General features: G+C 44.3%; 1 protein-coding gene and 1 non-coding gene across 5 annotated transcripts in view; one reads left to right on the plus strand and one right to left on the minus strand.

The window, feature by feature from the left end:
* Nucleotides 1-20,973, plus strand: part of CLSTN1 (calsyntenin 1) — a 76,263-nt gene that overhangs the window by 22,807 nt on the left and 32,483 nt on the right. For all 4 annotated transcript variants that reach the window (XM_035019854.1, XM_035019852.1, XM_035019851.1 and 1 more), the window contains exon 2: nt 17,124-17,246. In XM_035019854.1, coding sequence (XP_034875745.1) covers nt 17,124-17,246 — 123 coding nt within the window. The remainder of the gene's footprint in view (nt 1-17,123; nt 17,247-20,973) is intronic.
* Nucleotides 19,426-19,543, minus strand: LOC118020496. Its single transcript, XR_004681926.1, has one exon. It is a non-coding gene; the product is annotated as a small nucleolar RNA SNORA40 (small nucleolar RNA).

The following is a 20,973-nucleotide window of genomic DNA, read 5'->3' on the forward strand; positions in this document are numbered from 1 at the left end:
GTCCACACCGAGCCTCCAGCTGTTCATCAATTATAGTTCAGGATCTCTTACCCGGGCACTGGTAAGAGAGGGTTCTGCTGAGGGTTTTGCTCAGATGAATTGTTAGTTCTCGCTCTGTATTCCTGCCCCTACAGTTTAGGGGGGCAGTGGTCTGCCCTTTGACCTCACTTCTCTGATGACATAAGAAGAGTTGTTGATATTGCAGTTTGTTCAACTTTTTACTTGTTGTTAGGACAAAGTGGTGACTTCTTTTTTTTTTTTTTTTAAAGATTTTATTTATTTATTTGACAGAGAGAGACACAGCGAGAGAGGGAACACAAGCAGTGGGGAGTAGGAGAGGGAGAAGCAGGCTTCCCGCTAGCAGGGAGCCCGATGTGAGGCTCGATCCCAGGACCCTGGGATCACGACCCAAGCTGAAGGCAGACACTTAACGACTGAGCCACCCAGGTGCCCCCAAAGTGGTGACTTCTAAACTCCTTACATGCTGGACCAGAAACCACAAGTTCTCAATATAACTTTTTTTTAAAGATTTTATTTATTTATTTGAGATGGAGAGAGAGAGAGAGAATACCAGCGGGGGAAGGGGGAGAAGGAAAGGGAGAAGCAGACTCCCCGCTGAGCAGGGAGCCTGATGTGGGGCTCGATCTCAGGATCCTGGGATCACAGCCCAAGCCAGAGGCAGACCCTTCACCGACTGAGCCACCCAGGCGCCCCATCAATATAACATTTTAAAGCATACAGTTCAGTGGCATTTAGTATATTCACAATGTTGTGTAACCACCACCTCTGTCTAATTCCAAAATCCAAAACATTTTCATCACCTCAAGTCACTTCATCTCTCCTTCTCCCCTGTGTCCTTGGTAACCACTAATCTGCTTTCTGTCTCTGGATTTAATTGTTCTGGATAGTTCATGTAAATAGAATTATACAATATGTCTGACTTCTGTCACTTAGCATAACATTTTTGAGGCTTATTCACAATGGAGTGTGTGTTAGTACTCCATTCCTTCTTAATGGCTGAATAATATTCCACTGCATTTTGTTTATCCATTCATCTGCTGATGGACATTCTGGCTTGTTTCTACCCGTTAGCTGTTGTGAATAGTGCCGCTGTGAATATTAGTGTATGCGTATTTGTTTGAGTACCAGGGACAGTTTTTGGGGTATCTACTGAGGAGTAGAATTATTGGGTCCTATGGTAATTCTTTGATTGAGGAACCAGAGAACATGCCTGAACTATTTTGCATTCCTACCTGCAGAGGGCGTTACTACCTCCTCCATCCCGACACCTCAGCTTTTTACGTCTCAAAGTAAAGCATCCTCTATTTCTTCAACTGTTCTTCATATCACTTATGACTTTATTAACAAAATCTCTGCCAGCCTGCCTCATTCCTTTCTCCTTGAGTGCTCCATGCTGTAGATACCACCTTTCAGATGGGGCAGAGGGTTTAATAGAGCTCTGCATACAGGAGCAGAGTTGGAACGCTGTGGGGCTAGCACCCCCTGTCTGTGCTTTTCAGCCACTTTGTCACACCAACTTTATTTAACCAAGTCCTTCCACCATGTTGGTGTTGAACCATGCTTCTCATCTTCTAACTCGATGCTTTGTTTTAATGCAGGTCTTTACATTTCATCTTGCTGTGTGTGACCCACCACCCCATTCTGTCAAGTGAGTTTTGATCCTGACTCCACATTCCATCTGTTTGTTCTCAAATTTGATGTGAAGGCTGGAGACAGCCAACCAAGTATGAACTTTGAAAGGGTATGAGACACTGTCCTAGGTTTCCCCAGGTTCATTATTCAGTGACCTTTTGGGGTGTCATTAAACCCATTGAAGTCCACCCATCTTTATTTCCATCCAGTTTCCGTTTTGCCATCTTGTTCTTAGTCACAAGAAAATGAAAGTCTTCGTCAGATGCCTCGTCACAGTTCAGTACACCTTTTCTGGAGTTTCATTTGAGTTGTGGTAAGCATCGTTTTTATTGAGGTGCTTGGCACTTCATAAATTGTAGCTGAAGTTCTTCTTCCAGCATCCCTGTCACTTTCCTAGTAACTGAAATGTGTAGATCACTTGTACTTGTGAGTAATGTTACCAGCTCTTCGTGATTTCTTTTCCTTCTCTAAAGGCACAAAAACCAATCTAGAATTTTGTTCATGATCAGTGTCAGACTCACTGAAATACAGTTTTGAACTGTCCATCTTCCCATTTTGAACATTCGGGTATTATGTGTTTTGCAAATTCCTTAAAGTTTAGTGTAGTGTAGCGATTCTGTCTGTATGTTTTCTCCGTGTCCTGCAACTTAAACCCCCCCCACCCCGAAACTTAGGAGAAGTGTGTCCTTTTCTTCTTAGTCTGTATGTCTTCCCTAGTCTTGGACTGGACTTCTCTCATCGTTACAGCGATTCTGCTCTTTCTACTATAAACGTGCTTCTTGAGAGACGAGGTGGCAAAATAAGATTGAACGGTTCTATTTTCTGTGTTTATCATAAAAATGTTACATTGATTTTTAAGTAATGTAAGAACTCTGTGTAAAAGCATTTATCTGGTTGTGGGTAGTATTGTAAGAATGTAAGCAATGAGCAAAAAATAGGGGAGCAATGGACAGAATCTTCATTTTTCTGACCAGCTGTCCTGGATTTATTAGGCAATTCTAGTCAACTTATGACAGTATTTTGGGTAACAGCTGTTAAGGACTCTGCATTGATAATGAATGTCAGCAGGTCTTGAATGCTAGGTGGCCTTTTCTGAACTATATATGATAAAGTTTTCCATTGTATATGAAGGTCAGGAGACTAAAAAAAACATGCAGAACTTGGAAATTACCACCAGACTATTATGTTACGATTCGGGACAGCGCCCTGTCCTATTTGAATTTGAGACAAATGTGGTGATGATAAAGAAGAAAGGAAAGGGCATTCTTGGCCTGTATTTTCTGATAACATTGCAGAAGAGGAAATTTAAGGAAATCATGGCCTGCACTTTGTTGTGTCGCTAGATTTCTGATTGACTTGCGTTGTAAGGGTTAATTGATAAATGGATGAATATGAACCAACTACTTGAAATGTTCTGATCGTGTTTTGGCAGTGAATTTGTTACTGTCATGTTATATATTTAATTCTGTAGAAAACTGCATAAAAATATATGTACTCTGAATCCTTTCCATGCTCATAAGCTAGGAACTGAGAGGCGTGAAAGGGCTCTGTTCCAAAAATATTTTCTTCCAGCAGCTTGCAGCTTGCCTCCACTTCTTACCTTAGTTTCTACTTTTATATTAAATCATTGCAGTTCTTTGCAAAATGCAAGTGTGGGGACCTTAAGTCATTGTCATTGATCAGCGCCCAACTCAAGTTCATTTCTCAGACCAACTGGCCAGTCTTAGCAGGACTGTGAGGAAGTGGAAAGTTGCTGCAGGTAAGTTTTGATTCGGTGCAAATGAGGAGGTCAGGAAAATCTGGAAGCACATACTGATGGGGGAAGGGGCAGGTGTACATGTTGGAAACTGGCCTGCCAGGGGAAGCTCTGGGAACCTGTTAGTAGCGCGTGTAGAAAGGCAGTGGATTGGGGCGCCTGAGTGGCTCAGTCGTTAAGCGTCTGCCTTTGGCTCAGGTCATGATCCCAGGGTCCTGGGATCGAGCCCCGCATTGGGCTCCCTGCTTGGCGGGAAGCCTGCTTCTCCCTCTCCCACTCCCCCTGCTTGTGTTCCCTCTCTCACTGTCTCTCTCTGTCAAATAAATAAATAAAATCTTTAAAAAAAAGAAAAAAAAAAAAAGGCAGTGGATTGACACCGAAGAGAAAGTTCACACTTTTGCATCGCTTTGCCTGTGAGAAATGCTCTACGTTACATTTCTGAGAATTAATAGTCATGCATGAGATGATTTTGCTTAAGTGGGGGGGGGGGGCTCTTGTGCTAAAATAAGCAAGGAGCCAGTGGCCATAGTTGGTACCAGCTATGAGTAAGTGTCCTAGAAAAGCTAAGCCAAAGACAGGTCCCTACCAAAATAGCCTGGAAGTGGGGGAGTTTTGGGTGGGGAGGACAAAGGGCAAGAAAGCATTTAAGAGAGCAAAAGTGAAAATGGCTCAGTTTCTCTGACAAGGAAACTCTCCAAATGTCTCTATTCATGAGCCTTCTGTGATACGTTTGTTCTTTGTTGGGGAGTGCGTCAGAACCAACTGGAGAATGTTCCATTCCAAACCTGCCCAGCACCAGGTCAGCTTGCCTGACTCAGACTCCAGGGGGGCGGGGGCGCGGCCCAGGAGGTGTAGTTGATGGGAGGCATCTAGGGGATTCTGCCTCACACCAGGCTAAGGAGCACTGCTGTGGCTGATGAACTGAGGCATATTCTTTGCTCTCTGGTTTGGTCTCCCCTCCTCTGTTAGGATACTAATTTTAATGGAGTGTCTTCAGTTTCGCACCTCCCCTACTTGCTGCAGAGATAAACATCTGAAGGAGGAAGACACGTTCTCCAACTCCATCTCTTCCTCCCTTTTCACTCCTTGTAAAACATAGCTCTGAAATGCATGCATGAACAGCCACCACCTGAGGGAACAGAGCTTAAGAAAAAACTCAGGACCCTCTGGACCCAACCCAACGCCCACCCGTGTTGGTCAGAGAAGATCCCCAAGTCCCCTGGGTATGCAGACCAGCAAACAGTGCCCTTTCAGGCACCCATCTTTACACGTCCTTCTGGGGTATTGTGGGATTCAGGCCGAGTGCTTGCTCTGTTGCCAGGGCTCCTGTAGCTGAGGGCAGGGCTGTGGGCTTCAGGGCATTAATACCAGCACCTGCGAGGGATCCTGTGACTCCGGAAGCACGTCCACCAGGACCCTTCCAGATGTGACCGCCTCATCCTGAGGGAGACCGCTTACTCCGTAAACGTTTAAGAATTATCCTCCCTGTGCTCATTGCCCATCACCTTTGGAACTTCTGGAAGAGTTGTGTAAGAGTTTTTGCCTTTGGAAATCCTACTGAGCTGGACACAAGGTTCCTATACTACTGTGGCTGCCACATGACATTTGTGACATTAAAGAGAGGCTCTCAGTTAATACGCGAGATAGTTGCTCAGGAGATGAAGAATGGAACACGGACATTAAATTCCTATTAGCCTTGCTGGTTATGTTTTGGGTTGGTGCCTGGCCTTTTAATTTTATGTGGTAAATCTTAATATTGAGTAAAACAAAATTTGATTAGGAAAGTAATTGATTTCTGCACTTCATGCTAGTGAAATGTTTTCATTTGATTACTAGAAAAGTTTGTGAGTATGATCCTGAGTTACTTTGGAAAATTAAGTGTAACTTCTTATGAAAATCTGGGTGGTAGAAAAATGAGATAATAAGGCCCTGAGGTGTGGCCTCTTTAAATGTAAACATCAAAAAATTTATTAAAGACTTCTTTAAAATATACACATTTTCCTGATAACAGTGAATAAAATATACCAACTGCTCTTGATTGGCTTAGGATAGGTTGTTACTTTGTGCTCTGGATGGGTGCATACACAGAGCAGGGCTTCACAGACCCCTCTGTAGAATATACCCGGAACTTATTTAAAGAAAGAAACCCTTATATTGTCTGTCTGTCCATCTCTCTGTATATCCATCCACCCACCCATCTATCTGACTTCTGTTCCAGTCTTTCTCATAACAGTGAAGTGAGAATGCTGAGTTACGGAACCTGTTGAATAGTGTAACAAAGATGTCCATCTATAAAACTAATTAGGGGAACAAAAAGGAAGCAACCCTCTTGGGAGTTGGTTTTTTTAAATTTGTATTCTCAATAAAAGCATAATGTTTTTGTGTTTATCCTTTACTTCTTACCATTATTCAAAGCATACACTGTCATTTCAGCTTCAGATGGACTTCTTTGTTGCTTTCAGCCCTTCTGTGTCACTAGCCGATGCGTCCTCTGGAAATGCAGCACCAGAGTCACTGATGCCTTGCTTGTATCCCCTCCCTGGTCTCCTTCCCCAGGGTAGCACTTGGGGGAGTCTCCTGGGAACTGTTAAGATATTGTTGCTGAAGAGAATACAAGTAAAACTTGAGAAAGGCAGGCATAAAAGAAACAGTGTTACAATTTGATTTTGAAGCTGCTAGATTTCTTAGGGTCATTAATAGAGATTTCACTATGTTTTAGAATAGTGATTCTTAACTGGACTGGTTTCAGCAGGAGTCTGAAGCCCCTAAAACCTCCTGCCTAGTGTTTTTTTTGTTTGCATTTTTTCCTTCGGAGGGGTTTTTGTGGCTTTCTATAGGTTCTCTCTTTTTTTTTTTTTTTAAAGATTTTATTTATTTGACAGACAGCGAGAGCAGGAACACAAGCAGGGGGAGTGGGAGAGGGAGAAGCAGGCTTCCTGCCGAGCAGGGAACCCGATGTGGGACTCGATCCCGGGACCCTGAGATCATGACCTGAGCTGAAGGCAGACGCTTAATGACTGAGCCACCCAGGCGCCCCTTTCTATAGGGTCTTAAAAGAGTCCATAACGTGAAGATGTTATGAACTTTGCTTTAGGGGGTCATGCTACTTCCATAACAGTTCTCCAGTTATTTGAGTTTGGGGATGCTATATTTAAGCCAGACTTAATATCAGAAACATTCATTCCACTTGACTTTTTTTTTTTTTTTAGATTTTATTTATTTATTTGACAGAGAGAGAGCACAGTCAGGGGGAGTTGCAGGCAGAGGCAGAGGGAGAAGCAGGTTTCCCGCTGAGCAGGGGGAGCCTGACGTGGGACTCAATCCCAGGACCCCGGGATCGTGACCTGACCCGAAGGCAGACGCTTAACCAACTGAGCCACCCAGGCTCCCTCCACTTGACTTTTTTTTATCCTAATTTTTAAAATCACAGTTGAGATCATCACATTCTGATTTCTCAAAAATAGCATTGTGACTGTTGCTGTCTCTTGCCTAATCGTGTAGCTACATCTCTTTTAGAAAATTAGTCTTAATGGTAAACAAAATTGAGCATACAAAGTGCCTAGAATGTAGCCAATGATCAGTGAGTACATGCTGTATTTGATGTTGAATATACAAAACTGGGGTATTACTTAAGCCAGTAGAATTTTTTTTTTTTTAAGATTTTATTTAATCTCTATACTTAACATGGGACTCGAATTTACAACCCCGAGATCCAGAGTCACACGCTCCACTGACCCAGCCAGCCAGGCACCCCTCAGGCCAGTAGAATTTTCAGGTCAACACAGAACTGAATTGAAATGTATTATTGAAATACTATTTTTTAAAAGATTTTATTTACTTATTTGAGAGAGAGTAAGCATGCATGAGAGAGGGTGAACGGGGTGGCGGCGGGGGGAGGGCAGAGGGAGAAGCAGACTCCCCGCTGAGCAGGGCTCATCCCAGGACCCATGAGATCATGACCTGAGCTGAAAGCAGACGCTTAACCAACTGAGCCACCCAGGCGCCCCATATTATTGAAATACTCTTTAAAATGACAATCTCTCTTTTTTTTTTAAAAGATTTTATTTATTTATTTGACAGAGAGAGACACAGCGGGAGAGGGAACACAAGCAGGGGAAGTGGGAGAGGGAGAAGCAGGCTCCCTGCAGAGCAGGGAGCCTGATGCGGGACTCGATCCCAGGACTCTGGGATCATGACCTGAGCTGAAGGCAGTCGCTTAACCAACTGAGCCACCCAGGCGCCCCATATTATTGAAATACTCTTTAAAATGACAATCTCAGTAAAGCTGTTTGAAAAAAAAATCCTCAATATAATATTAGCAGAGCAAACCCAACGATGTCTAAAAAGAATTATACAACATGACCAAATAGGCTTTATTCCAAGTACACAAGGCTATTTCAATATTCAAAAAATCAATAATCTACCATATCAACAGGTTAAAGAAGAAAAATCACCGATCGTGTTGATCAAAGCAGAAATAGCATTTGACAAAATCTAATACCCATTCATGACAAAAATTCTCAGCAAGTTAAGAGTAGAGGGGAACTCTCAACCTGATAAAGAATAGTTACAGAAAAACCTAATTAGTAGACATACTTATTGGTGAAAAAAGTCGGGAACGTTGTAGAAACCACGAAAGCATTATTGTTTAAAATTTTTTCTTTCATGGCAGTAGACTTTATGATGAAATATGTCAGAGAGATATATTGGGTTAAATCATTTGCTATAGCAAAACATCCAGATAAATATGAATCCTGACTGGGTATTTGATGGTATTAAGTAATTGTGAATTACTTAGATTATAATGCCCTTATGGTTTTAAAAAGAGTTACTGTCTTTTAGAGATGTGTGTTGAAGATGAGGGGTGAAGTGTATGAAGTTTGGGATTTGTTTCAAAATATTTGAAATTGGTGGTGGGAATGGGGGTGTAGAAATCAAACAAGATTGGCCCTTTGTTGCTCACTGTAGTGGTTGAGTCGTTCATTATTCTATTCTGTCTACTTTTATATCTTACCTAATATAAAAAGATAAAATTCTTCAATGTAAAACTTGTTTGGTCACACCCATTAGGGTGGCTACTATCAAAACCCAGAAAAGAACGAGTATTGGCGAGAATGTGGAGAAACCGGAGCCCTCGTGCACTGGTGGTGGGAACGTAAAATGGTGCAGCCACTGTGGAAGACAGTATGGCGGTTCCTCAAAACATTAAAAATAGAATTACTTGGATCCAGCAAGTCCACTTCTGGGTATATACCCAAAAGAGTTGAAAGCAGGATCTCGAGAAGATATTTTTACACCCATATTCATGACAGCATTATGCACAAGAGCTGAAAGGTGCAGCAACCCAAGTGTCCACTGATGGATGAGGATAAACAAAGTGTAGTATATCCACACAATGGAATAGTATTCAGCTTAACGAGGAGGGAAATTCTGACACAGTATATAACATGAATGAGCCTTGAGGACATTATGCTAAGTGAAATAAACCAGTCATAAAACAAATACCCACTTATTGGGGATAGTGTAGTCAAATTCATAGAGACAAAGTAGAATGGTCACCAGGGGCTGGGGGAAAGGGGGATGGAGAATTGGTGTTTAATGGGGACAGTTTCAGTTTTGCGGGATGAAAAGAGTTCTGGAGATGGAAGGTGGTGATGGCTGCACAGCAATGTGAATGTTCCTAGAACCATTGAACAGTACACCTAGAATGGTTAAGATGGTTAGTTTTATGTTGTTTTTGACTCCACAATTAAAAAAAAAAACTTGGGGCACCTGGATGGCTCAGGCGTTAAGCGTCTGCCTTCGGCTCAGGTCATGATCCCAGGGTCTTGGGATCAAGCCCCACGTCGGGCTCCCTGCTCCACGGGAAGCCTGCTTCTCCCTCTCCCACTCCCCCTGCTTGTGTTCCCTCTCTCGCTGTCTCTCTCTCTGTCAAATAAATATATAAAATCTTTAAAAATAAATAAAAATGAACTTGTAATACATATAAATTATAAAGTTGGCTATTTTGAAGTCTACAAATGATTTTAATGTGGAAAACTTTGGTTTTCCTTAAGGAAGTGGGTATGTCAGTGGTTCTCAAGGGATCTGGGGAGGGTGTTTGCCCCCTGGGCACATTGGCAACGTCTGGAGACATTTTGTTTGTCACAACTGGGGACGGTGCTCCTGGCATCTGGTGGCTGGAGGCCAGCAAAGCAGCTAAACATCTTGCAGAGCACAGGACGGCTCCACCACAGAGAATGATCTGGCGCAGGATGGTTGAGAGCCCCTGAGCTACATGATAGAGGTTTTCCCAACACTTTAGTATTAAATTTATTTGGGATTGTGATGAAGCCCTTAACCTATGCTTACAGATTTTGTCTAGAGGTTCTTTGGAAGTGTTCCATTTTAGAAAAAAAGAGTAATTTTAAAAAATGTATTTTACGAAGTCAGGGGAAAGTGATGCTGTTTCGTTACTAGGAACGGTGTCCCCTGAAAGGGGGAGCTACTGTTTGTAAATTTCATGCAGTGTCACTTTGGTTAATTAAAAAGTTTCCTCTTTTACTTAAAAAAAAAATGCCACTTTTTTGGTTTGCTTTTTGTTTTACACTTAATATTACTGTGTATAATACTACTTAATTCCTTTCTTTCCTGAATAAAAGGAATAAAGTGAGGCCCCTGCAGGGTTTGAGACTGTAGGGATTTCCTGTAGCTCTCGGCTGTACTTCAGACGATGATGATAGGGAGGTCATCACGGGAATGCCTCCTGAGTCTCCTTAGCTCTGCCCTCGCAGTTATTTCTGAAACCTAGCTCTTGCTTATACTTAATTTATCCACAAATATTTGTTGAGCACCTGTGTGCCAGGCACAGAGTGGGCTCTTCACTGATGTTATTTATAATCCTCCAAACAAGGTTGTGGAAGGTGGTCCCATTCCTGACTTACAGTGCAGAAATAAGTAAGGGGTGGTTAAAGAATCCACACCTAGTTACAGAGTGAGTCAGAAACAAAATTCACTTACTTACTACATTCTGTCCGATCCCAAAGTTCCTGCCTTTTCTACCAGACTGCACTGTCTAAAACTTTTAACAGCATCTTGCTGTCTAAAGAATCAAGAGAGCTCATTGGTGGAGGGGGGTGCTCCCCGTCAGTTGTAAGTCAGGCCCCTCTCCAGCTGCACCTCATTATACTCCTACTAGAGCCGTACATTCAGCAGTCTTGCTGGGCCCAGAATGTGCCACAGACCTGATACACGTTTTTATTCTGTTTAAAATACTCCCTCACACCCAGGAAGCCTCAGTTATCCCTTCAGAGATGTCCTTGGGAGATCTCCGCTTGTACTTTGATGGACCCTAGAGCTGATCTCGGATTTCCAGCCCTTCTTCCAGACATGGTAGCATGGCACTTCTCCCCCCTGGTGGGTTTGGGTGGGGCCGTGTGACTAGTTCTGGCTGAATGAGTGAGGAGCTATGTGTGGCTTGGGGTGGAAGGTGTCGCTCCCGTGACCCCTTTCCCTCTGGCACAGGGCAGGGCCACATTTGAGATGGTGGCTCCTAGGTCATGTCGGTCTCTGCTGGCTGATGAAGTTCCCAACACTGGGTGAGTCCCCTTCTGTAGTTTTCTTACCACACTGTGTAGCCCTTTAATTATAGCCACGCCATTTTGGAATATTGTAGATGGCTGTTGCTGTTTGTGTCCTCAGCGAGCCTGTGATTTGATTCCCCAAAGCCCCGCACCTTGCAGCGTGCTCATGTGTGTTAGATACTCAGGAAGGATCTCTTGGGACAAAATCAAAGTCAGTGGGATGTGAAGCTGAAAGGACCTTTGACATTAAGCTGGCTTGAATGACCAGGGACGGTCTGATTTAAATAAGAATGTATTGGACTGAGGACTGTCCCAAAGAGAGTCTGTGAGAATGTGTGCCTTTTTACATTTTGATTTTGGGACTTTTACTTATTCTAAATGTTTCTTTGAGGTGAAAAAGAATCAGCTGGAGATTTTATACTTAAAGAGTTAGGACACTTTTCTGTGCAGATCATCTTGAGCCGAGGGCCCCGGTGACTCAGGTTACATTCTGCTCGTTCCCTGAGGCAAGGGCTGGAGTGGTTCATCCAAGCCGATCAATGGTACCTCTCGCCACCTAGTGGCAGCATCCCTTAATTGCAGATTCTTTGGATGGCCTGAGATGAAAAGCTGATTCTGCAAACAAGACGTAACACCGTCTAGGATTCGCTGTGAAATGCTGGCGGTCTCTTAAGACATCGAGCTGTTATTATTTATTATGTCATTCTTGGCCCAGTGTGACCAGCCTGGGTTTCTGGGAATGAGAAGGGGCACACATTAAGTTCTCTTTCGAAAACAGTGCGTGTCTCTTTATAGGAGAAGGAAGAAGTCAGAGGGAAACTGCTTGGTGCTGGGTTGATGTCAAGGCCACAGAGGTGGCTCCAGAACCACGTCTCTGGGGGTGGGTGACTTGTGTGGCCTGGATGGGGACCAGCCTCTCCTCAACCCACAGAGTTGGGATGTACTAGGGAGGCCTAAGTAATATATTTGAGGTTAACCCTGAGATTGACTGTTGGCGTTCTTTTCCTCTTGATTTTTAAACTGATGGCAATTTCTAATGATTAAAATCTATCACAGGGCGCCTGTGGGGCTCAGTTGGTTAAGCGTCTGATTCTTCTTGATTTTGGCTCAGGTTGTGATCTCAGGGTTGTGAGATCGAGCCCTGTGTCCGCCCAGCGGGGAGTCTGCTTGGGATTCTCCCTCTCCCTCTGCCCCTCCCTCCACTCATGCTCTCAAGTAAATAAATAAATCTTTAAAAAAAATAAAATCTCCCACAACCACAAAACCAGCCATGTCCTAAAATCATAGGCATGTCCCCAGATGGAACTTACATGTACGGAAGGTCTGATTGCCAGTCTTGGCTATTCCATGATTTCAATTAAAAATTGAATTGGCTTTTTAATGACCTAGAATGTGGTGAATGTAGAACATGGGTGACATGTTCCTTTATTTGTGGTTTTTTGGGGGGAAGATTACAGAAATATCATTCACTTGTTCCTATAAATATTTGATAAGGCCAATTGAATGTGATGAAATATTAAAAATACCATTTATTAAATATTTAAAAGTTCAGTCCTTGGACCTGGCCGAATCTCTTCATTCTACTGCCAGCTGAAAGGAGCAATTTATAAATTCTGAATTACAAAATTAGGAACTGGGAATATAGCTATACAATTATTTTTGCTTTGAACCATTAGCCATTTTCAGCTATGGGCCTTTCTTTCTTTTCTTTTTTTTTTCTTTAAGATTTTATCTTTAAGTAATCTCCACACCCAGCATGGGGCTCGAACTCCCAACCCTGAGATCAAGAGTCACATGCTCCACCGACTGAGCCAGCCGGGCGCCCCACTGCGGGTCTTCCCATGAGAATAGCAGAGGGGCACACACCGTGCTCCTACCCACCACAGGCTTCCTGCGGTGTGCTCTGCCTGGCATTTCCACATTCCTAGGGCGCTAAACAGTCATTTGGCTTACGTGTCAGGACGTTTATGGACTTGCACACTGGAATGATCTTCAGCTTTATTTGCCACGCTTATAACTTTATTAATGAAACCTTTAATATGGAAACCAATTGGAACCAAATATTGCTATTAATGGTGCATTGTTAATAGTAAGTCGAACTCACATTTTCTGTGTTTTAAAATGAGATTAGTGGGGCGCCTAGGTGGCTCAGTCGTTAAGCGTCTGCCTTCGGCTCAGGTCATGATCCCAGGGTCCTGGGATCGAGCCCCGCATCGGGCTCCCTGCTCAGCGGGGAGTCTGCTTCTCCCTCTCCCACTCCCCCTGCTTGTGTTTCCTCTCTCGCTGTGTCTCTCTCTGCAAATAAATAAAATCTTAAAAAAAAATTTTTTTTTAAATGAGATTAGTGACAAAAAACAGAGGGCTTTGCACTACTTCCTTTCAGGTGGCCTGTTTCTCAGTATTGTCTCTGTAACTGCAGGCAGTGTTCCAGCCTCCGTCCTAGATGGTTTAACGAGCTGTCTGGGGAGGATGGGAGTCTCAGCAACTGGGTAAAACACTCAGCCTGACTGCAAAGTGAGCTTATTTCCTGTGTTCGGTGGGACCTTCTCAGACCAGTGGCCGCAGCAGACTGTGGGGCCCCTGCAAGTTACTCCCCCAGGTAACGCGCCTCTGTCCTGGGGAGTATTTCTGGAGAAGGGCAGGTGGGGCACAACCATCTGAATTTTCTTCACCAAATCTCTTGTCCGGCTGTAGCTTTTGTGTGTGTGTGTGGGGGGGTGGTATTGGGGGGGAGATTTCCCAAAGGCCCTTTGAATTTTTGGTCTTTATAATCGGGGTTTGGTTTCCCATCATATCTCCCTATAATCTAACCGCAGCTTACCTTTCCAGGCAGATCCCACGGTATTCTGATGTATTCTGTGCCTCCAGATTCTCTAGTCTCCTTTACTTGTAAGGAACATCCACCTGCCAGAAACAAACAAACAACAAAAAGCACCTTCCCAGTGTCTAAAAGACCAAATCATACCTGTTTTTCAGTTCTCAGCACCAAAATTATCTTCTCTGTGGGAGAATTTACAAACCAGAGCACTGACTTTAATTGTACTATAATGAGATTCCTTATGCACTCGTCCATCTAGCCAGTAGTTCCTGAGGAATGGCACAGTGCTAGGTGCTGGGAATTACCAGAGAACAAGAGGTCTCCCTCTCCTGGAATCTGTGTTTTTGTTCACGTTTGAATGGAGGAGAAGTCACAGCGACACCTAATGGCATTTACTGAGCGCCAGACTCTGTCCTAAGCTTTTTACTGAACAACCCATCAGCTGGGTACCACTGCCATCCTCAGTTATGGGTGGGGAAACTGAGGCCCATGGAGGAAGCCGTGTAGCCTGCCCCGAGGCCCCCGGCTCACACCGCTGCCCTCTCCCTGACGGTGTGGCGACGAGCAGCCGAAGAAAAGGAAAAGCGGACGTAGGGACCAGAGTAGAAGGTGCTGTAGCTGGAGGAGGGAACGTTTGAACGGAGACCTGAGTGAGGTGATGAGTCCCCTGAGACCCTGTTGGGTTGGAAGAGGTCAGAGCTGTTTTAATTACGCTAAGACGTCGCTTGCCTTTTTCCTCCTTGTCTCTCACGGGCCTGCTGGAGCTCTCTAGGGGCCGCGTGACATGTGACAGAGCGGCCCACAGGCTGTGGGAGAAGCAGGACTCCGCTGACTGTAGAAAGACTTGCAAACATGTAACACGTCGCCGCTCTTCTTCGTAAACTGTTTTATTCTTTTTTTTTTTTTTTTTAAGATTTTTATTTATTTATTCATGAGAGACAGAGAGAGAGAGGCAGAGGGAGAAGCAGGCTCCCAAGGAGCAGGGAGCCCGATGCGGGACTCGATCCCAGGACCCTGGGATCATGACCTGAGCCGAAGGCAGTCGCTTAACCATCTGAGCCACCCAGGCGCCCCGTAAACTCTGTTTTAAAAAGTATAGTTACTTCCACGAAAATGTTATGTTAACATGTAATAGGCTTATTGTTTTTAAAAATGAATTGATAAATAATAAAATATTTCTTGATTTTGATTCCCAGTGCAATAAATGCTGATTAGGTCACCAGTTAATAGATAGATCCCACATGAACAAAAGCCACGTAGGGTCCTCAGGAACACGTGTCCGTGGGCTCTGAGAGCAGAGGTGGAGAAGCGTCCGTCCGGCTGCCGTGCAGGGGGGCAAGGACGAGGTTGGTTACCTGGATTTTGTAAACAGTCCAGGTGAGCAGCACGGACGATGAGAAATGGCTCCATCTGGATTGATTTGTGTGTGTGGATTTTTTTTTTTTAAATTGTGGTAACGCACACGCGAAGCCTCCCGTCGGAAGTGCACGCTCTGTTAAGTACATGCGTTCACGGTGCTGTGTGGTTGATCCCGGAACTGTGTTCCTGTCACAAAACTGAAACTCTGTACCCACGAACCAACAACTCCCATGGGTCTGGATTTACTTTGAAAGCGAAGCCGACGGGCTTTGCTCTTGGTCTAGAAGAGGCACGTGTAAATGTCTGGTAAACGCGCCATCAGTCAGCGAGACGGTAGCTGCTTTCCCGCCTCCGTGCTGGGGTAGAATGGCACACGGGGGCCGCAGAGCAGGGGCCCGTGAAGCCCAGTCTCCTGGCGGCTCGTGCTGGTCATCACGTGACAGCAGACACAGCGTGGTGGTTGCTAATATCCCATCGTGGCTGAATACTGAACCTTAGCTTTAGCTCCTTCTGGAGATGGACGTACGGGAAAGAATCGGGTCGTTCATTCAACAAATAGGCACCATCTGCTTGGAAGTAGAGCTTCTTCATACCATTCCTTCTACTTCGATCGGCCCAGCTGGGGCCGGCGCTCGGCGGTGAATACACACGCCGAGGTTGTAATGTGAGCGCTCGTAAGGTGAAGGTAAAAAGGAATGAGAAGGTTTGGGCCGCCCAGACCGTGCTGGGGGAGATGGGGACTCAGAGAGGGCCCTGGCTCTGAGCGGGAGGAGGTCTCACACGGGCCAAGCCCCAGGCAAAACAAATGGAGAGGAATGAAACTTGATTTCACCGCCAGGATGGCAGTTCTTACCTTAGGAACAAAAGCATCCGTGCCAGTGCCGAACCAAGAAGGACACAGGTCGCTTCTCCGGTGATCTGCCCCAGCCTTGGGGGTTGTGCGCATGTCCCTGGTGTGCAGGTGACACTGAGATTAAGAGGCCGGTTATGTGCTAAAGGTCATGTAGCCAGTAATAGGAGGGAGCTGGAATCTGACCTTAACACGGCCTCACCCTCAAAGTGGGTTATTTGTAAACACTGTTTTCAGTCAAGGTTTTCAGAAATTTGCGTTTAGTTTTATTTATACTCTGTAATTTTTTTTTTTTTAAGATTTTGTTTATTTATTTGACCCAGAGAGAGACAGCAAGAGAGGGAACACAAGCAGGGGGAGTGGGAGAGGGAGAAGCAGGCTTCCCACATAGCAGGGAGCCCGATGCGGGGCTCGATCCCAGGACCCCGGGACCATGACCTGAGCCGAAGGCAGACACTTCCGACTGAGCCACCCAGGTGCCCCTGTACTCTGTAATTTTATATTCATAAGTTTTCTTTTATATTTTTATTTGTAATGTTAGTTTTAAATAGGTAATACTGTATTATTATTGCCATAAAGAAGTGATAGTATATTTTTCTTTGTAACTTTTCTGTGATAGCTTAAAAACAGATAATTTGTCTATAGCCATCAGTCATTTAATTTCTAGAGCAGTTTATTTCTTAATTCCGGTTGCTTCATAGACTCAGTTTCTATATTACTTACTCTGGAATTCAGAATTTCATCCCATTAGGGTCTTGATGCCAAAGTTTTCAACAAAAAATACAAGTGTTGGGGTGTCTGGGTGGCTCAGTTGGTTAAGCATCTGCCTCAGCTCAGGTCATACTGGGATCGAGCCCCACGGTCGGGCTCCCTGCTCAGTAGGAATTTTGCTTCTCCTTCTCCCTCTGCCCCTCCCCCCTGCTCGTGCGCATGCTCTCTCTCTCTCTCTCTCTCTCTTACTCTCTCTCAAATAAATAAAATCTTAAAAAAAAATTACAAGTGTTGCCTTCCAGACTAATGAGTGTTTTATTATTTTAGTAATAGATGTGTGTCTTTAAAAGCAGTGGAGTTTAATAATTCTGACCTGGTCTGTTCCCTTTCTTCTTTTTCTCTTTTTAAACACAGTTAACAAGCACAAACCATGGCTCGAGCCCACCTATCATGGCATAATCACAGAAAACGATAATGCAGTGCTTCTCGACCCTCCTCTGATTGCCCTGGATAAAGACGCACCTCTGCGATTCGCAGGTATGAACGCGGCTTTTATCTTATTGTTGATAAATGCGGACTGGATGCGAAGCATTTCACATATCCCGTTTAGATTATTTCTGAGCCTTTCTGAAAATGTCTTGATAGTTAAGAGGTGTTTGTGGCTTCTGTGTATGACATTTTTTCCTTTTAATTTTAATAGTTGGAGTAACTGGAAAGAAAAAACCTGTCCTTGCTGAAAATCAAAATATTTATTGCATCATTGTATTCCTCGGTGTGACCAGATAGAGAACACCTAGACCAGTGTGTCTCAGACTAGCGTGCACACAGAGCACCTGAGGATCATGTTTTTATGCGGATTTGGGTACAGCGGGTCGGGGAGGACCTGCGATTCTGCCTTTCTGACCTGTTCCCTGGTGCTGCTGGTTCGTGAGTGGCTCGAGGCTGTCCTTGCATGGCCCAGATGTCAGGTACCAGGAAAGACTGAGCTGAGAAAATGGAGCCGTGTTTATAGAAGAATCCTTTTGGCTTAGATTTTTACTTTTAATAAATTTTTAACAGGAGTTGCTTCATAAGCTTGTAACCTAAGTATTTATAAGAGACAAATCTCTGGGATTGCTTTGGAGGTTTTCTGCTTTGTAACATTTAATAGCACTTTCCAGATCAGAACTGTGCTTGCTTTTACACAGTGACCATAGTAGCTTCCTTAGCTGGGTGGGGGGGAAAGTGCTGCTTCACCCTTGGTTTGCCTCAGAGTCAAAACTGACATTGTGATGGTAATTTTTGTAAAGACTAGTTTTTGTAGGATATTTTTCCCGAACCCAGTTTCTCATATTAAAGAAGGTGTTCTCTTTGTCTAGGGACAGATATGGACAATTCAGTGAACTCGTATAGATTCTATCGTACATTAATTTTACTGTGGTAAATTGAGGGAAATGAGTGTGCGGTTGTTTCTGAAGAGCTATTTTTACAATGACTGTGTTCTTCATATTCTGTTCGAGTGCCACATCCCATTTTCAGGAACGTAACCTGAGCACCAGTTTGCGCTCCTCGAGTCAGTGGTGGAGACAGACCAATTAGTTTTACTTGTTTATTGGTTTTTACAGAGAAACTCAGTTAGATGGACAGGAGAGGAAGTGCTCTGTGCCGGGAATGCACATAGTGTTTGTCTATCAGTTGAGGTGGTTTGTTCCGTTTTGTTTCCCCTAGGTTTAAAACCATTTTAGCATTGCGTGTTGGTTTTCTCTGTAACTACCTGGGTTTTGGGGGTGTTTGTGTGTGTGTACATATATATATGTACACACACACAGACATCCCATGTGTACCGTATGGTTATTATGTCCAGTTCTTCCTCGGGAGTGGGATATTTAGTGCTATGTAAATAAGTTTATGTTTTAGAGTGGATTTACACCTTTCATGCATTTGAAGAGGTGACTGCAGTCAGGAGTTCTAGACTCATTCCTTTGGGTCTCTCTGTGGAGTATCCGCTGCAGACCTATTGTGTGCAGAGCACCCTTGTGCTGCCTTACTAATAATACGGAACGTGTATAGAGCCTTTGAGATCTTGCAGGCGCTGTTCTAGGTTCTTTACAAATACAAATTTGTATGTAATCCTCCACGGTCTTAGGGGGTAAGTACGCTTCCTGCCATCATCCCGGGTTTGTTTCTTTCTTCCTTTTTAAAGTCAGTACATTTTTATGTAAGGAATTTACATGTGATTCCTTCCGCTCCCAATCACCTTAGTTCCTCCGAAGTCAGAATCGCAGTCTTCAAAATAGTCCTTTTCAAAGGAACTTTTTTCAGTCCCGGTTGTCACTTCTCCGTCCACAGTTCCTCTGGTTAGGCTTCTTTGACCTCCGCTTGAATATGGACATACTTCAAAAATTCCCCTCATGTTTCAGGTCAGAGTAGATGGATCTGCCTGGTTCTCAATTTCAGACACCCCCTTAACCTGAAGAAGTTCAAACCGTGTTCACCCCAGAACGATCACCCCCTAGCATTGGACAGATTTGGGGGATATGCCAATACCTTGAAGTCCAGACATTGTGTTCTCAAGTGAGAAGGCACCTTTGTTTCATGTCGACGTAAAAGTTAGAATGTTAAATTCAGTATAGCTGAGATTTCTCTTATGTCCTAAGCTTTTAGTCATTTTGTGGTCCTGGACCCAACCTTCCTGTTGACCAGCACCACCACCGTCAGTTTCCCCCGTTTTAGGTGTCGTGTTCCTTCTTATCCAATCAGACTGAACAGTGAGTTCTGGGCTGCCAGACAGGACTTACTTCGTGCTCTTGTCTAAGTCTTTGCCCACAAATGAAACAAAAGCAGATGCAAGTGCTTTCTGCCATCCTCATTTGAAGGAGAGGAAGCTGGAACACAGAGCAGTGACCCCATCTGTCAGCATGTGTCAGAGGCAGGGTGGCTCTTTGCCATGATGAGGCCCTGGTGGGCACTGCAGGAAGCTACAGCGGAAGCAGGAAGCGAAATACACTTTGAGGAAAGAGTCCTATTAATAAAATGTCATCTATTTTTTCTTTCTCGTTGGATTAAATGTTATTGCAGCATTTACCAAAACCTAATGTATTATCATGAATGAAATAATACTTATTTTAAAGGTGTATGTTTTTAGGGGTTCCCAGCTGTTTTTTATTGATGTGCAAAAGTTAACATATTGAGATTGAAAAAACTATGAAGAGAAGCAGTTGAGAGCCAAGTCACAGTGGTAACGTGATTGTATTTGCCCTAGGTAGGCAGGTAAATCGGTTCTTTCCTTCTGGAGATTTTCACGGGGGACCAATTATTCTTATATTCTTTTTAAAAAATATAATCCACACAGCAGAAAATCCACGCAGCAGCAAAGCATACAGTTCACTGGGTTTGAGTATATTCACAGGATTGTGCAGCAATCAACCACTGTCTGATCCCAGAACATTTTCATCACCCTCAGAGAAATCCTTGCACCGATTAGCACCCACTGCCCACATCCCCCACCCCTTTGGCAACCATTAATCTAGTTCGTGTCTGTGGATTTGCCTATTCTGGATTTGTTGTGACTAGTGTCTTCACCTCACCTGGTACTTTGAAGCTTCACCCATGCTTCAGTAGTCGCATGCATCTGCCCGTCCTTTTTATTGCTGAATACTAGCCCATCGTGTGGACGTACCACATTTCCCGTTTATCTGTTCATCAGCTGACACGCATTAGGATGGTTTCCACTTTGTGGAATGATTATGAATCATGCTGAAGTGAACATTAGCGTACAAGTCTTCGTGTGGCGTAGGTCTCCGGTGTGCGTGGGTGTACTCCTGGGCGTGGAGTTGCTGTGCAAACGCTCTTACTAAAGCACAGCCCCGGTCCCCCCGCCCTTGGGGGCGGCAGCCGGGGGGCCTCCCTCCCTCCTCTGTTGCCATGGCACCTGTCCCGCCGCAGCTCAGAACGCTGCCCCCCTGAGGCCATAGCTGGCAGGTACGTCAGGAACACAGACCCCAGCCTGGGCTTGAGTCCTGTCTCGGCCAACTACTGGCTGGATGGCCTTGGGCAAATGACTGAACATCTCCGTGTCCCAGTTGCATCCGTTGTAAAACAAGGAGAGTGACGTCACATACCTCCAGGGCTTGGGGATGATTTGCTTATTTATAAAAATGAAGAGCTCAAAACAATGCCTGGTACATAGTAAGTGCTGTATACAGTGTTTGCTGCTGCTGTTATTAATAGAATCTTCTAGAAACATTTTTTTTTTTAAAGATTTGAGAGAGTGAGAAAGAGAGAG

Source organism: Mirounga leonina, unplaced genomic scaffold, assembly GCF_011800145.1.
Source record: "Mirounga leonina isolate KUSES-001 unplaced genomic scaffold, KU_Mleo_1.0 Mir_173, whole genome shotgun sequence".
NCBI lineage: Eukaryota > Metazoa > Chordata > Mammalia > Carnivora > Phocidae > Mirounga > Mirounga leonina.